This window comes from Lotus japonicus, chromosome 6 (genome assembly GCF_012489685.1).
Source record: "Lotus japonicus ecotype B-129 chromosome 6, LjGifu_v1.2".
NCBI lineage: Eukaryota > Viridiplantae > Streptophyta > Magnoliopsida > Fabales > Fabaceae > Lotus > Lotus japonicus.
Window position 1 is genome coordinate 54,669,995 of NC_080046.1, and position 13,738 is coordinate 54,683,732.

Genomic DNA, 13,738 nt, shown 5'->3' on the forward strand with positions numbered 1-13,738 from the left:
TTTGGTGAAGAATCTGTGTTGTTTCTGTTGCTGTGAAGACTATGTGTGATTTGCAAGTGTTAGCTTTGGTCTGTAATAAGTTGAAGACTCTTTCAAGACAAGGCAAGTAACTGGTTTATGTTCAAGCTGCTACTGTTCAAGTTGCTACTGGTTTACTAGTTTACACTTGTTGGATAGTTAGTATATTCTGCTGCTATGTTCTATATTCCAACTATGCAAGTTGTTAGTATGAATGCATCATTTGAGGGGGAGTTCTGCTGCTAAGGGGGAGCTTTGGTTCTCTATGTTTATCCTCTCTAATTTGTGAGTTGTTTTAGACAAAATTTGACAAAGGGGGAGATTGTTGGTACATTTTGTCATGCATTTTGTCAAAAACAACTGATTGTCGAAGCAGATGCCGTGGCATCTGATTTCGTGAAGGTAGGACATTAGTCCTTTGCTTAAGTTTGATTTTGTGGGCCCTTGAAGATTTTATGAAGATATGTTTTTATAGTTACTTGAGGATCAAGTAGCTGTTCCAGAAGGGTTTTGATTTGTGGGTTGTTATTTGTTGAAACAATCTTTATTAAAAGATTGGTTTCTATCTTTACGTTTGAATTTTGCAACAATATCTTGGAGATTCAGTTTAGATTTATTGTTGCAATCTGTTACTTCAGCCCAAGCAAACCCTAGTGCCTACCTGCTGCTGCTGAAGTCTATAAAAAGGATGAAGACCTAAAGCTTGAAGACCACTGAAGCTAATAGAGAGATCAAGTATTTTAGGGTTGTTCATTGTTCTTTATCCTTGTTTCTTGTGAACAAACTTTGCTCCCTGATTCTATAAAGCAAAGTTGTGTTCTGTGTTCTTTAATTCTTCAAACTCTGATTGTTGATTGTTTGTTACCAATCACTGTGGCAGTGATTGAGAGAAAGGGAGAGAGGCTCTCATACTTAGGTTGAGATACTAAGTAGAAATACACTGGGTTGATTAGGAAGTGAACTATGAACTGAGTTGTTCATGAGTGTCTGTAATTCCTGAATCTTGAGATAGTGGATTTCCTTTCTTTGGGTGCAAACCCTCCAGACGTAGGTGAAGTTTCACCGAACTGGGTTACCAATCTTCTGTGTTATACTTTATTATTTTTCTGGTTTTGTTACTGTTAGTCAGTTGTCGAACTGGTTGTCCCAGCATCGCGTTCGACATCTGTCTTGTGCGAGAACCGTATTTACATGATGGATTGATGAGTTAACATGATTAATGAGATGTTTCCATGAGTTACATTGTTGTTTTGATGGTTTCTTGAGATTCTTTCAGGTTTGATAGGTTTTTGATGGAAAATGATTATGATTGAAAGCCAAGTAATGAGCCATGATGATAGATGAAGAAGGAGTTACAAAATTGAAGAAAAATCAGATGAGCCACGCATGTGCGCCATGTATCCTACGCACATGCGTGGAGCTACTGTTGGAAAAACCTGATGCCCACGCATGTGCGTAGTGGCAAAACCTGATGCTGCGACTTTTGCGTTTTGAGCGTTTTTGCCCACGCATGTGCGTGGAGAAGGCCACGCATATGTGTGGATGACCGCTGGAAACTCTATAAATAGGGCTTTTGTTATTTCTTTTAGGTATCTTGTAACTTTTTGAACAAAACTTAGAGGTTTAGGTTCTTGGAGCTTGTGGGGGGCTTCTTGGCCCTCTTCTTTCAGGTTTTTGTTTCTTTAGTTTGCATTATGAATTCCCTAGCCATGCTTGGCTAGTTTTCTTTGTACTTTGGGTGAAGTGAACCTTACCTTTGATTATGTTTTGAACTTCTGAGTTTCTCATATGAATAAAGTTTCCTTTCTATGTATCTTTTCTCCATTTCAATATTCTCTTGAATGCATGCAAGTGTTTGGCTTTCTTCTTGCACAACGGTAGTTGGTAAGAATTAAGGGACCATGGGATTAGATTGATGTGTTTACTACCACTTAGGTATAAGGCTGGGAACTTATTGTGTTGGCCTGAACATAGAAGCTTCATTCTTCAATTGAATTGACTAGGTACTAAGGCATTAGGCTAAGCAACTGAAATTGAATGATTTACTTGATTAAGTTATTAACAAGTAAAGGTAAGTGCTTTAGCATCATAGAAGGGGTTCTAAAGTTCATATAAAGATTTGGTTGTAAGAAACATAATTGGATTAAGTGAAACTTTACTCAGGGTACTTCTTTATCGAAATTACAATTCTTGCTTTTCATCAAAAGTGTGTTAAACACAACAAAACCTCAACCTTATATTGCTTTCTTTTTCACATTCTGAACACTAAACTCTAAGAAGCAATTGATGAACAACTATCCTCATGATTCGATATCTTTTTATTACTTCGATCAATCCGTACACTTGCAGAAATGCTATCAATAACCTTTTATAATAATCAGTGATTGTGTAAAACATTTCAAGTTCTCATATATTAAAATTAAATTAAACATAAATTATTGTTCATAATTACTTATCATAAAATTTTCAATTTCTTATATTTAAAAATAAAAATAATTATTATGTAAATTTTAATTATTAATCGCTACTTGAGACAAATAATAATAATAATAATAATAATAACAACAACAATAATAATAATAATAAGTAAAAGTTAAATTGACTTGACCTTCACATTAATTACAACGCTAATTTATTATAATTTTAACTATTAAAATTATTTCAGGATTAAAAAATAAAAATTAAAAAGTTAAGTAGTGCTATAAAATAAAAGAAAAATCTGTGAAACGTGACATCTTCTGAAATTAGGGTTTTGGTTTGTGTGTCTGTGAGAGGAAAATTGAGAAGATGAGCGGCTCAAGGGTTAGTGGTAAGGTGAAGTGGTTCAATGACCATAAGGGTTTCGGGTTCATCACCCCTGACGATGGCGGCGAAGATCTCTTCGTTCACCAGTCTGAGATCAAATCCGATGGGTTTCGGAGCCTCGGTGAAGGAGAGCTAGTCGAGTTCATCGTCAATACCAATTCCGATGGTCGCGCTAAGGCTGTTGATGTGACCGGTCCCAATCAGGCACTTGTCCAGGGAACCCGCAGCGGCGGTGGAGGAGGCGGTGGATATGGCGGTGGTGGAAGAGGAGGCGGGGGTTATGGTGGAGGCGGCGAGTATGGCAGTGGATACGGTGGCAACGGAAGAGGAGGCGGTGGTTACGGTGGAGGCAACAGGTACGGTGGAGGCTTTGGATACGGTGGAAGGGGAGGCGGAAGAGGTGGAGGTGGCGGCGGTGCGTGTTACAGCTGTGGTGAAGAGGGTCACTTGGCTCGCGACTGCGGTAACGGTGGAGGCAAGTACGGAGGCGGCGGCGGTGGCGGTGGAAGCTGCTACACCTGTGGTAATTCTGGGCATTTCGCGAGAGATTGCCCTTCCAACACCCATTGATGCTTCTACTTTGTGCGTTGTATTTTTATTTTGAATCTTAATTTTATGTTTTAAGGTACTATTGCAGAGGGTTTTCACACTGGATCTCCCTAGTCGTGATGACTCTTTTTGGGTTTTATGTTATCTTTAAGCGAGATAGGAGTGTGGGTGAGAGATTCTTGTTTTGGGTCGTTAAATGGCTGGATTGTGTGAATCCTTATATTATTGCTTTCTGTATGGAGAATCTGCTCATACCAATTTTTGCTATCATGGAACTTGTCATTTTGGTTGTCAATTTTTTTTTCGTGCAATGCAAAAATATTATATATTTTGCCCGTTGAAGCTCCTGATTTTTTAGTTGTATTTTTATTTTGGATCTTAATTTGAAGTTTTTATGTTTTAAGGTACTATTTCGGTGGGTTTTCAAGATGGATCTCTCTAGTCGTGATGACTCTTTTATGGTTTGGTGTTATCTATAAGCGAGATAGGAGTGTGGGGCATGAGATTTTCTTTATGGGACTTTAAATGGTTGCATTTGGTGAAATCTTTATATTATTGCTTTCTATATGCACAATATGCTCCTACCTAATTTTGCTATCATGGAAATTGTGATTTTGGTTGTCAATTATGTTTTTCGTGCAATGCACATATATATCATATATTGTGCCCGTTGAATCTTGTGATTTGTCGATTGTATTTTTATTTTGAAGTTTGTATGTTTTAAGGTACTATTTGTTTTGGGTTTTCACACTAGAACTCTATAATCGTGATGACTCTTTTAGAGTTTTATGTTATTTATAAACAAAATAGGACTGTGGGGTGAAGGATTTTATTTTTGGGTCATTAAACGGTTGGATTTTGTGAAATCCTTATATTATTGCTTTATGTATGCATAATATGCTCCTACCTATTTTTGTTATGATGGAACTTGTGATTTTGGTTGTCAAATTTTTTTTGCAATGCAATATATCATTTATTGTGCCCATTGAAGCTTTTGATTTGTCAGTTGTATTTTTATTTTGAATTTTAATTTGAAGTTTTTAAGTTTTAAGGTACTATTTCTGTGGGTTTTTATGCTAGATCTCTCTAGTCGGAACGACTCTTTTAGGGTTTTATGTTAGCTATAAGAGAGATAGGAGTGTGTTGCGAGGGATTTTCATTTTGGGCCATTAAATGGTTGGATTTTTTGAAAACCTTATATTATTGCTTTATGCACAATCTGCTCCTACCTTTTTTTGCTATCATGGAACTTATGATTTCGGTTGTCAAATTTTATTTTCGAGCAATGCACATATATCATATATTGTGCCCTTTGAAGCTTTTGATTTGTCGGTTGTATTCTTATTTTGAATCTTAATTTGAAGTTTTTATGTTTTAAGGTACTATTTTAGTGGGTTTTAACGCTGGATCTCTCTAATCGTGATAACTCTTTTAGAGTTTTATGTTATCTATATGCGAGATAGGAGTGTGGATGAGGGATTTTCTTTTTGGGTCGTTAAATAGTTGGATTTTGTGAAATCCTTATATTGTTGCTTTTTGTATGCAGAATCTTCTCATGCCTAATTTTGCTATCATGAAATTTGTGATTTCGTTTATCAATTTTTTTTCGTGCAATGCACATATATTATATATTGTGTTGCAGTAATTTACGTGTTCCTTTTCATCACAACTAAAATTTATTAAAGAGAGCTTCAAGTAAAGAAAGTGTAACATCTCGATTTGACGACTAGTCTCACGGTAATATGACAAGTCTATTCAACACATTTTGTCCTCACTCACGTGCTTCCTAAAAAAAAAATACCTAGAAGGTCACCCATCCCAATATTGTTGCAAGGCAATTACACTTAACCTTGAAGTTTTTATGAGTTGGGCTCCTGAAAAGAAGAGGTATCATGTTCTCCAGAGTAGTTACCAATCAAGTCTTTTATGCCCTCTCAGTTGTATAGTCTCATACATATACAGTGTCGAAATACCTCTTGTTCGGGTGCGTTATCGGTTCAGTCATATGTACCTCTGCCTAAAATCCTTCTTGGAGCCGCTCCTAGTCTATGACTCATTGCACCGGCGATCACTCCCTCGTCGGCCTCGGGTGTCACATCCCACCAGCTTCTTCTTGGTTCGTCCTCAGACCACACCGTACTGGGAGAGGTCGTCTCTGATACCATTTGTAACATTCCGACTTGACGACTGGCCTCACAGAAACAACACAAGTCTTTTCAACACATTTTGTTCTCACTCATGTGCTTCATGAGAAAACTTCCCAGGATGTCACCCATCTCAATATTGCTGCAAGGCAAGCACGCTTAACCTTGGAGTTTTTATGAGTTGGGCACCCGAAAAATATTAAAGAAATAAAAATGAAACAATATTAGCCACAAACTAGTAGTATATTTTTTTGGTACAAACACTAGTAGTATTTGACAAATCGCATATATTTGTGCATTTTTAATTCTTTAAGAGTTTTTATTTTCTTACAAAATCAATGAGGTTTAGTGGTAAAAAAAACTATCTTAAGATCAAGAGTATAAGTTTTAGAAATAATAATATAAAATCATTCATGTGACTTTCACCCAAAGACTTAGGTTTTTAAGACAATTAGTTATTTGATATGTTTTAGAGCGTGTTTTGTTTAGGGTTTCTTCCTTCGAGTCGCACATTTAGGAAGCAAACATGGATCGTCAGTTGATTTGATATGTTTGGTTCACACCATTTGTGAATGATTCTGCCTTCTAGACGAGAGTTCGGCTGAAGCGTGGATTACTTGCTTCTACGTGGAGGGGATCCAAATCTAAGTCTGGAGTTTTTGTCGGTCCATACCTTTTCCACTCCCTATTATCACATAATGACCGGCTTACCTTAGCCAATATTACACCAAATAATTACTCTAAGATATTGCGTCGCCTCAAAGAGAACTTGGCCGGCGTCGCCCGTCGTCAGACTCAGTCGCTCACAGCCTCGCTGCCATAGCCCATGACCATGTTCACAACCTCATCGTAAAATATTGTTGAGAGAAAGAGGGGGTCGTGACACCGTGACGATGTGAGTTAATTGGAGTCTTTGAAATTAGTAAAGTAAATTATCACTGCTTGATCTGTGGGTAGGGTAGGAAAGCAAAACCATGGGTAAATTTGCCGGAGGGAAAAATTTGTGAGTAGTGAAAATTTTGTGTAAACTTGGATTTCAAGAAAGAAAAATAGGTGCCCACTAGGGTGGACCTCTTTTTTTTTGGTCCACCGGTGGACCACGATTAATCACCGTTAGATCTGAGAATATTAGAATATTCTATAATTGAATGGTTAGGATTAGTTGAATAATAAAAGGGTAAAAAGATAATTTGACAACCTACAACTCCTCCTCTTACAGGCTCTTCTCCCAGCTCATGTGCGGCGTTTCTTGCCACATCCTGATCCGAAAAATGTTGTTCGTGGAAGAAACTATGCTAAGCAGCGTTAGGAACAAAAGGGGGTGGGGGTGGGGATGCATTCCTCTCCAGGCCAGTGTTCAGTCAATTAAGGTATGTGCATCTTTGTTAATATCTATGCCCCAATTATTGGTGCTTAGAGGAGAAGGCTTCGGGATGAATCAGAGCTTGATCTAGTTGGATTGCCTTTCAACTTGTGGGTGGTTCTGCAATCATCTTTGTTTTTTTGTGTTGATTTTTTCAGAAATGCTGGTGGCTTAAATTACAATGTAAATTTTGCAGGTTTCCTTTTTCTCCAGCACTCTCTGCCTTCCCACCTTCACCTCCATACCCTCTTTGCAACACTTCCTATTACAAAACCCAGAAATAGAAACCAAAGAAGAAAAATTGAATCTTTTAAGTTGAAAAACAAAGACAAAACGAAACTCAAAAACCCACCCAGAAACAACAAAAAAGAGAAGAAAGATTGAATCTTTTCTAATTGAAACCCACAAAAAATAGAGATAATGCATTACCAAGAAAGTTGAAACACATAAAACTCAGAAACAAGAATAAGAGTGAAGCTAGATTGAATCCTTTTTACTGAAACCCAGAAAAAATAGAGACATGGTAGGCATTGATCTGTGCTAACAAAGAGAAGAAGATTGAAGAAGAAAAAGAAGCATAAGAGAAGATGGAAGATGGATCTATGCAAGCTTTTGATTTTTGATTTGTGGGCACTTTTGATTTTGATTTTTTAAGAGAAGAAGGTGATGATTTTGATATTGACAGAGAAAGGGATGGCAGAAAATTAAGAGGTGTACAAAAAAGCTGATGACTTCATCAATGGGTTTAAGAAGCAACTGATGTTGCAGTGGAGATGATCAGCGCAAATTGAAAGCAATAAGGAAGTTCCGATGAAGAAGGGCGGTGAAAGTAAGGACAGGAAAGTTGGAGGAAGAAGGAGAAAAAGGGGTAAAGTCTCAATTACCCTTGGTGCAAAGTCAAATATACCCATGGTGCACCGGTGAACCAAAAATAAAATGGTACACCCTAGTGGTCACCAGAAAAATAAGTGTGAAATAGAAAATATTTGGGTGGAATGAAATTGAATTTTGGAATAAAATAAAATCTCTAATGACATACTAGACTCTTGTACAAATTAAATTTTACAAATTATAATATTTGACTTCAAATTATATTATAAAAGTTTTTTTTATTATAATGTGTTATCTTTGGTTGGTCATTACACACTCAAAAATAATTCTAATCAAATTTTTATGGTGAATGTATCCAAACAAAATTATGCCAATTTTTTTCTTATGATAATTGTTAGGGCTAATGCGCAAGAAAGAGACTAGTTCAGTTTGGGGAATTCCGCACAATTCCAGGAATTCTCCACATTGGGCTAACAAGAGTAAACCATAAGTGGAATTGACATCGCATTTTTCACCAAAAATCTTAAAGTATTAGGTGCATGAGTTATCTCACTTATAAAGTACTTAACATTCCCCTAATTATTGAATGTGGGACTAAAATATATTAAGAAATATATTTTGTTGTGTTATATATTTCTCAATATGATAGTTATTAAAATACTCCTAGAAAACAAGTGGAAGTTGGAAGTCTATTAGTTATTATATCCCATTTATTTCTCAATACTCCTAGAGCTAATATATCCCATTTATTTTATAATTAAGAGAAGTATACAACCAAGCAAAAAGTTAAAATTTATTATTATATTTGCAGTGCTTTATATATAGAACATATGGTTCTTTTGCCATTTCAATTTTATTCTTCTGGCATTAGAAGTTTAATATCAGTAAATTTTGCTCGATTCAATAAGTGGACATGCTACAAGCTTCATTTGTATCAAAATAAGAGTTAATTTAGGACACACTTATTGATTGGACTTTACAAGAAAATAAAATAGTGCATTCCTCATTGAAATTTACATGGTATATTACCTCCTCATTATTACAATGTTGAAACTTGAAACTAAAAACAATTATAAATTACCAGCACCAACAACTTTATCAGCAGAGCCTTTTCCTAATTCACTGCCACTATAACAAAATGTAGGGTGCATGACCAATATTATTGCCATATATATATATAGTATATAGTAAGAATGTGATAATTAAATATGGTAATTGAAAACCCTCTCATAAAATAGAGGAAACCATACAGACAATTAGATGTGGTAATTGATCAACTAGACTTTTGGCGGAGGAAGTAGCCATTTGGAACCTTCAATCGAAGCAAGCGTAATGAAAGGTTTGACATCAGCATCACTTAGCTGCTTCACATACTCGGGTCGCCCCTTAACATCTGCACCAGGTCCTGAGTTCTTGTACTCTCCAAAAAACACAGTACTGTAGACAATGATATTTATTAGTCACATTATGCTATTATATGATTTTTGTGTCAAAATTTTAAGTCACAATTTGCGGATAAAAGATTTCAATCCAAAGAATAAAACATACTCGCCATAGTCCGCGCTCATGGTGTCACTCCACCCGGCATCATTCACAACATCAGACATACTGCAGTAAGCATAGATCACTCTAGAATGAGACATCCATGCTCTTGCCAAGTAGGTTCCATTCCCGGTTCCGGTGATGTCGCAATGGACAAATGTGAAGCCTTCATCGTCTACATTGTTTTTTCTTGCTTGTGCTGCTATAAATGACATCTGGCCATCGCCGAGCACGCTCAGCTCAGACCTCTGCATGGATTGTAAGAGTTTAGGGTTTAAGGTTCAGTGCTTAGAGTTTGCAAAATTCATCGAAACACTTTCGACCACTTCAAAAGATTAAAAACATTATAAAGTCCACTAAAAAGTTAATATCAATTACCAAATATAGAGACTTCCCACTTCCAAAAACAAAGTCCACGGTGCCTTGAATTAAGCAATCTTTGAAAAAATGCTTATTCCTATCATCACACACCGTGTCCTGGAATCCAAAAAACTTGCAATTATAAAATGCTGCCTTGTCACCAGTAATTCTCAATGCTACGGCTTGTTGGCCCTGCTTTCCATCAGGTTTTGGTGCAGAGTTCTAAACAAGAAAGCAAAATCAGAAGTCAATAAAAGGCATATATATATGAATCTGCTTAAATTGTTTTTCTTATATTCAATTCTGAAACACGTAAGCTTCTCGAAAGAATTGATTCTAGACTTCAGAATCAATTGCAGAAGAATCTCTAAATATGCACACAGTTATTTGGCTTTTGTTTTGATTTTTTATTGAATACGTACCGAGAAGATGATGTTAGTGGCCACAAAGTAATCCGATTCAACGATCAATGTAGCACTGTCAAGAGTGCCATATTGTTTTGCAGTGCCCCCATATGTCAAGTTTGGCATGTTCCCTGGTTCTCCATAAAAGGTAATAAATGGCTTTCCTCTATCAATTTTCACTTTCTCATTATAATTTCCGCCTGCAATGTACACAATCACACGCTTGGCGTTCGCAATAGGAATGCTGTTAATGGCCTCTGTGATCGTCTTGAAATCGCCGCTTCCATCTGGCTTAACCTTCACAACCTTAGGAGTACCATCCTCCGCCGCCACTAGTGCAGGGTCCAGGGTAGCCTTCCTCTGAGCTAAGGGTCCAACATTTTCACTGAACCATTTGTCAATTTGAGCCTTATCTGCAGGAACTGGCACATTGTCATCGCATCGAACAACATCAGCTATGAGAAAAGCTATGAAAACCACTTGAATAATGCAAATTTTGGTTTTTGAAGCCATGTTTCCAGTTCTTGATTTGCTTTTGAAGTAATGTTGCAATTTATAGGACACTTAGAACAAGAGACATGCTAAAATTTGTAACACTATTTTTGGTGTGGTTAATGTCAGTCACCCATTTTATGTTAGGATGTTAAAATTAGACAAAGGGTTGATGGTGCACGGATTTTTAATCACACGAACATGGAAGGCAAAACTGAAAGGATTCTCCACAAGAAAATTTAAGTTTAGTTGAGTAAATATGTGTTATGAATTTCATTGGGAAATATTTAGAGCAAATTAAATTTAGCGATAATCCTCCGAATTTAGAATTTTGTTGTGTAAATATAAGGATTAGCTATTTCTAATCTATATCATATACTAAAGGAAGGTTTTGCCACGTCTCATCCATATATCATCCCCAAATAAAATTTAGAAATTTTGTTTTTATTAACTTTGAAATACATATTTTTTAAAATACTATTAAATCTACATTTAATTTTTGTATCTTAAAACCAAATATTGAACAAAAATCCATCAAATATAAAAAAGTGCAATATTTGTGAATATTTTATCTAAAAAGGTTTTTGTAGATATAGATAATAGATGAACATGATTTTGTATCAAAATAGACTTCTCATCTCTTTAATTATAGTAATTTAAGATAAAATCTTTTAACCCCCATATCATCCCAAAAAAAATATACAAATTTTATTTTTCTTTACTTTGAAATACATCTTTTTTAAAACACCATTAAATCTACATTTAATTTTTGTATCTTAAAACTAAATATTGAACAAAAATCCATCATTATAAAAAAAAGTGCAATATTTGTGAATATTTTATCTAAAAATGATTTTTTAGATATATATAAAATATGAACATGATTTTGTATCAAAATAAACTTCTCATCTCTTTAATTATAGTAATTTAAGATAAAATCTTTTAAATTGACAATGAGTTCTTAATTTTTTTTAGATATAGATAATACATGAACATGATTTTGAATCAAAATAAACTTCTCATCTCTTTAATCATAGTAATTTAAGATTAAATATTTTAAATTGACCATGAGTTCTTAATTTTTTTTATTATGATGCTATAAATTGTGTACGTATAATTAAATTATAGTAATTTAAGACAAATTTTTATAGATTGACCACGATATCAATTTTTTTATAAGAGTGGTATAAAGTGTGTCAAGCACAGAAGTGTGCAATACACAGTGTGAGGAAGGAAAAAACCGGGTCATACCAAAAGAGGGAGCAGAGATTTAGGTATTTATCTTCTATTGAGTAAATTTTTTCAACAAATTACCCTGTATCACCCTACTTAATTTCTTATCTTATTTAATACATGATTGTATATATTTTTTCTCTCATAACATGAAGAAAAAAAATTTCTTCGTTGCTCATTTTTTCCCCATTAACATGCAATGACCAAAGGTTTGTTCCTTATATACCTTCATCTTGACAATTGAGATTTTTTTTCCTTTTTTTTTTTTAATGCACAATGTTCTATATTTTTTTTTCATCAATCTTCTTAAAAAATGTCTTTGGTTCAAAGGTTTGTTATCTCTTATCTTATACCACATGCAACAGTACAGTTAGAATTGTTTTGTTATATTGACTGAAGCTGCAATCTAATGAATTCTCAAATTTTATAAGCATTTTATCATTTCTATTATTATACATGTAAGACAAGTGCGTGCATTCTATGTTTAGAAACTTGATTGTTTCACTGCTACCACACTCACTATACTTTTGCATGTCATAGTCCTTAATGCATTTAAGAGTGCATATTTGGACCATAAGAGTCTTTTTTATAGTGTTTCTAAAAATTTCAGCGCCTGTTTCATCAATTTTGCATATTATAGTTTGCAATGCATTTGAAAGTGCATCTTTGGACTATGAGAGTCTTTTTTAGTGTTTGACCTTGGATTTTGAAACATGTCAACGTATGTTCGCAACTCAATTTGATATGTAATATATTGAGACTCTTCAGTTATTGATGATGATATTCCTTATGTTGTTCATTTGGGCTCATTTCTTTTATATATGAGATTGAAATCTTCCATGAAGGTTTGTCAAAACATGCATGACCGTGCACACGCAAGAAAACTTTTAGGACTATAAAAGGAAGATTATGCATCGCTGGCGGTGGCATGGAAGTAATATGTTTCAAACATTGCAAAACTTGTGAGTTGTGATGTCCATGTTGCAAGTCATTGGATGATTGCGAGAAAGGTGTATGGTTTGTGCCTGTGACTTCTCCTTTATTAAATATTTTTCACTTCATACTATGTGTTCTATAGTTGATAAAAGATTTTGTTTCTTTTATTTTGCATTGTCCTGCATTTATCTGAATCTAAAGTGTGACATTTTTGTTTTTGGTTTATTGATCACACTCTTTCTTTTTGTCTAGCGTTAAAGCACTTTGTGATTCAAAGTTTTAAAGATAATGTATAGAGCTTGAAATTTTGTAGTTGTTAAAGATTAATTTTTTATAGCAATAAGTGAAATATTGAGATCTTGATTTGGAAATCAATTACTCAAAGTGCATGAAGTCATAGGTATTTAAACGGTTTAGTGAGGATAAAGACAGAGTAGAGCATTCCACCACTTTCAATCAAAGACAAGAAACGGTGAATATAAGTAAACATTAGACCAGTGTCTATAATTGTGTAAGGGATAAAGACAGAGTAGAACATTCACCCCTTTCAATCAAATAGCTTTGAGCTATAAGAATAAATTCAGATTTATTATATTGTTTGAGTTTCTCTAATGTTGTACTATACTGAATGCGAGCATATACTAAATGAAAGCCTAATTGGTTGTTGTCTCTTTTATTTGTGCACGTAAATTAAGTGTTGTCCATACCGAAAGACGAAAGCTTATTCATAAAGAGGTAAGAACACCACATGCCACTGTTCACTCCCGCTGCATTCTCCCATCCACTTATCCATGTGGCATCTTCTCCAATCAAGGCTTCTTCAACATTTCTCTTTCAAGTCTGCCAATCAAGGCTTCTTCAGTATTCCTCTTTCAAGCCTTTTGTGTTGCCCAATTAATAATTTGTCTGTTTCAATTAAGAAATTCGAAATACATCAGTTGTTGTTTATGGTTTAATTTTCTCCCAACTAATAATTTTTCTTATTTAATTAAAATTTTGAAATGCATTAATGGTTGTCTACCCAACCTGACTTTAAAATTTAGAGCAATAATAGCACCAAG

The 13,738-nt window shown here is 34.8% G+C and overlaps 2 protein-coding genes across 2 annotated transcripts; one reads left to right on the forward strand and one right to left on the reverse strand.

The window, feature by feature from the left end:
- Positions 1 to 2,733: 2,733 nt before the first annotated feature.
- LOC130725102 (glycine-rich protein 2-like) lies at positions 2,734 to 3,470 on the forward strand. The gene has a single exon (XM_057576357.1). The coding sequence runs from the start codon at positions 2,806 to 2,808 to the stop codon at positions 3,391 to 3,393; it is 588 nt and encodes a 195-aa protein (XP_057432340.1). The 5' UTR covers positions 2,734 to 2,805; the 3' UTR covers positions 3,394 to 3,470.
- Positions 3,471 to 8,685: 5,215 nt separating this feature from the next.
- Positions 8,686 to 10,550, reverse strand: LOC130726866 (pectinesterase PPME1-like). Its single transcript, XM_057578185.1, has 4 exons — positions 10,035 to 10,550; positions 9,631 to 9,834; positions 9,259 to 9,500; positions 8,686 to 9,147 (listed from the first exon to the last, which is right to left on the reverse strand). Exons 1-4 carry the CDS (start codon positions 10,527 to 10,529, stop codon positions 8,988 to 8,990), a joined length of 1,101 nt encoding a protein of 366 aa, XP_057434168.1. The 5' UTR covers positions 10,530 to 10,550; the 3' UTR covers positions 8,686 to 8,987.
- Positions 10,551 to 13,738: the final 3,188 nt, after the last annotated feature.